The sequence below is a fragment of the Heliangelus exortis genome, chromosome 17, assembly GCF_036169615.1.
Source record: "Heliangelus exortis chromosome 17, bHelExo1.hap1, whole genome shotgun sequence".
Lineage (NCBI taxonomy): Eukaryota > Metazoa > Chordata > Aves > Apodiformes > Trochilidae > Heliangelus > Heliangelus exortis.
The window spans coordinates 57341-60913 of record NC_092438.1 but is presented as its reverse complement, the minus strand read 5'-3'; the positions used below and the strand labels follow the sequence as shown (position 1 = coordinate 60913).

Sequence of the window (3573 nt, the reverse complement as noted above, 5' to 3'; positions counted from 1 at the left end):
TCGTTACCTATTGCTCCTTTGTGCCAAACCGTAACTCTGCTGCACGCTCTGCCACACCCACGGTCTGTTAGGAAAAACTGACAGCAGAAGAAAGGCTGGCAGGCCAGAGACTGCTTCTATCACAGAATGGTACAGGTTGGAAGAGCCCTCCAAGACCATCCAGTCCAACCTTTGACCAACACCATCATCTAACTACTAAACCATGTCCTTAAGGACCAGCTCCAAATGCCTTTTCAATGCCTCCAGGGATGGTGCCTCCACCACTGTCCTGGGCCATTCCAATGCCTGACAGCCCTCTCAGTGAAAAAACGTTTCCGAACACCCATCCTAAACGTCCCCTGGTGCAGCTTCCATCCATTTCCTCTGCTCCCATCCCAGTTCACTAAGGAGAAGAGGCTGTTTCCCTCCTTACTCCAACCTCCCTTGAGGTACTTGAAGAGAGCTCTAAGGTTCTAAGGAGGAAACAGTGCTGGCTGGAACTGCAGTTGCTTTCAATCCCAGTTACTTGCCTTCAAATAACTCCTTTTCACAGGACAATTTCCCTGGAAATGCACCATACCTTGGGAGTAAAATCCAGTTGTTCTGCAGAAGCACTCCAACCATCACCAATCCCCTTTTTCTCAGATCTGCTTAAAAAGCAAAGCAAAGTGATGACACCTGTGCCTCCCAGATCACCCCTCAAGGAAGTGGTAGGTATTTGTAAAGTCTCACCTTTTCAAGCCTCCTTTGGAAAAGTCTTCCACTCCTGCTCAAACACGAAACGACATGGTGAAATTAGATTTGGCATGCTAAAAATTCAACAGTACATATGAACAAGGTACTCCTTGCACACATGAGTACACAGCAGAGGGAAAAGTTTTACTAGTTCATGTAGTATGATGTGTAATATTATGCTAGAGACAATACTAGCTGCTGCTCTAGCCAGTTACAAACTATTCTGAAAAGGGAAAGAAAATCAAACAGCATAACCCAACCAAAAGCTTAACCTCACACTCAGCCTGTTACTGCAGCACAGCAAAGAGACTCTCATGATGCAGGACACGTGCTTCATGGTGCCAGCCAGAGACTGCAGTAATAATGCCAAGAAATGTCCCCTGGACACTATCTGCTGTCCATTTGCCACACAGTTCTGATAAAACACCCTTAAGAACCCAGAGAGAATAAAACCTCCACTGTAGGGTCTGAGAGGCAAAGCACAAGACTAAATTCCATTGCATAAAAATATTAATTTCCTAAGATTCTTTTAGGGTTATGTGGCCTCGTAAGGACAGACTGGATTTTAAAACCTCAGAGAAGGAGGTAGGCGTTTGATCCCAGGACAATTTAATGTCACCTGCACGAGCTGCTTCTGCCTTCTTTGGAGCTGCACTTTCTGACAGCTGCTCACTAAGACTAAAGAAAGAGAGAGAGAGAGGAAACAGAGTTGTTAAAAACAACCACTTCCTGGCAGGTAACATTTAGCAGAAGAGTTAACAGCCATTTTTTATTCATCCTACACAGTTCACATGAATTCAGGGACTCCTAAGTACTTCTGAAGGGCAAGACACAGAACTTTCTGCAGGGCTGGTACACACTTCAGTGTTCCCTGCAGTCACCTTCATCCTACAGATGCACATTCCAAGTTATTAACTCCTGCTTGGTACACTCTTTCAGCCTAGCTTTTAACAAAGCGCACCTAACCACATCAGAGAAGGAACAACAAAATTATTCAACAGCCACACTTATAAGCACACCTAACCACATCAGAGAAGGAACAACAAAATTATTCAACAGCCACACTTATAACCGACCACTTCATTGAACCAAAAAGTTAAACGTTTACCTGGGATACCCATAAATACAAGCATAATCATCAGCTGTCCGCCCATCAGCATCTTTATGGGAAATGTCAGCACCGTAATGCAGGAGAACTTGGATCAATTTCATCTTCCCGACAGAAGCAGCCATCATGAGTGGGGTTCTGAAAGATCCAGATGTGCTATGAAGTTATCATTTTACACAGACAGTCAATATTTTCATTCCTGCGTGCTCTCAGCTTGCTCTCCCATTACTTGACAATGAACAAAAGAAAAAGCAGGTTCCATTAAAAGCAACAAGAACATGGGAGAGGGAGTCAACACAACTGCATGGTCACACCAAGCTGCCACACGCACACCACTTCAGTGCACATGGAGGCTGCTGTGCCTCTCAGCAATCCCACCGAAAGAATACTCAAGGGACCCATGTGGATAAACCCCTTACCTTTGTTGCTGGTCTCGAGCATGCACATCAGCTCCCATTCTCAGGAGAAACTCAGCTGTCTCTACCTGACCTTTGGAGACAGCAAGACTGAGTGGGGTAAAGCCCTCCTGAAAGGACAGACAAATACACCAAGTTAATCATCCAAGTCAAAAATAGTCTTCAACAGAAATATTGCTGCCACTTTCTGAAACAACTTCCTTTAGAAACAGAAACATGTACCTTATTCTTGGCATCAAGATTGGCATTATGATCAAGTAACAGCTCCACAACTTTAGGACTGCAAGACAGGACTGCCAGGTGGAGGGCGGTGTTGCCAACAACGTCTCTGAGGTTTGGGTCTGCACCACACTTCAGCAGAAAACCAGCACAGGCTTGGTGCTGGAACTGCACTGCCTGAGAACACACGAAAAAAGGGAAGACTTCCAAAACTCACATTTCACTCCATCACAGCTCGCCCAGCTTCTGACCACTGGCAAAGAAGAGCACCTGCAAAGATGACCTGACAGGTGCCTGTTCCACTCCAAATCCAACAGGCGTGTTTCCGCACAGCTCTGCGCACAAGAGTCCTGCCAGACACCTCTCCTTTCATGCACACTCAATAAGCCCCTCTTCCAAGAGCAGAACTTCTCTCACTCACCATCATCAGGGGTGTTGTCCCAAAATTATCAACAGCATCCAACTGGCAGCGGTGCCTTACTAGAAACGTGACGACCTCTGTGTGGCCGTTTGCAGACGCCAGATGGAGAGGTGTCCTGAGAATTAAACATGGGAGCTTAACACTGACAGACAAGGAAAGAACCAAAGCTGTGGCACCACCCAGCCCGGGGGACCCTGCTGCTCCTGCTGCTGCTGCAACCCCGCACACATCACCCACAGGGCAGGAGAGACCTCAGCAGCTGCAAGAGAACCCTGCAGGGAGAGAAGGGCCAAGCGGCAGCCCAGCAGCCCAGCACCTCCAGGAGCACTGGCGCCCACCCAGCAGCTCCCGGCACTGGAAAGCTCTCAAGTTCCCCCTCCCAGCTGACAGGGCACATCTTGCTTTGCAAGCAATCAGCTCCAAGGGGATCCCACACAAACCCTGCAGGGGGGATGCTCCCGCACGCCACCCGAGGTGTCCCAGCAGCGGCCACAGCCCCTCACCGATTCTTCCTGTCGCGGCGGTCGATGCCCCAAATCTTGATCCACCAGCGCCAGCGCCTCAGCCAGGCCAGGTGGCCGCGGGCAGCCGCACCGTGCAGACTGCCCAGACCTTGCTGCTGAGGCTTAGGGGCGCCGGTGCCGGCAGCAGCAGCAGCGCGGGGCTGCCCAGGAGCGCTGCCAGAGCAGGGAAGC

At 49.1% G+C, this 3573-nt stretch overlaps 1 protein-coding gene across 1 annotated transcript; it reads right to left on the bottom strand.

Annotated features, from left to right (window-relative positions):
* Positions 1-1200: 1200 nt before the first annotated feature.
* On the bottom strand, positions 1201-2663 carry LOC139804093 (ankyrin repeat domain-containing protein 7-like). The gene is made up of 4 exons (XM_071760904.1): positions 2461-2663; positions 2242-2348; positions 1823-1960; positions 1201-1392 (listed from the first exon to the last, which is right to left on the bottom strand). Exons 2-4 carry the CDS (start codon positions 2277-2279, stop codon positions 1233-1235), a joined length of 336 nt encoding a protein of 111 aa, XP_071617005.1. The 5' UTR covers positions 2280-2348; positions 2461-2663; the 3' UTR covers positions 1201-1232.
* Positions 2664-3573: the final 910 nt, after the last annotated feature.

Bases quoted from the DNA above. Each gene is read 5' to 3' on its own strand.
- LOC139804093 (XM_071760904.1), bottom strand. From the start codon at position 2,279: ATGGGAGCTGATGTGCATGCTCGAGACCAGCAACAAAG. The intron at 1,961-2,241 runs GTAAGGGGTTTA...TGGATCTTTCAG, and splicing joins GCTCGAGACCAGCAACAAAG to AACCCCACTCATGATGGCTG. The intron at 1,393-1,822 runs GTAAACGTTTAA...CTCTTTCTTTAG, and splicing joins TGTATTTATGGGTATCCCAG to TCTTAGTGAGCAGCTGTCAG.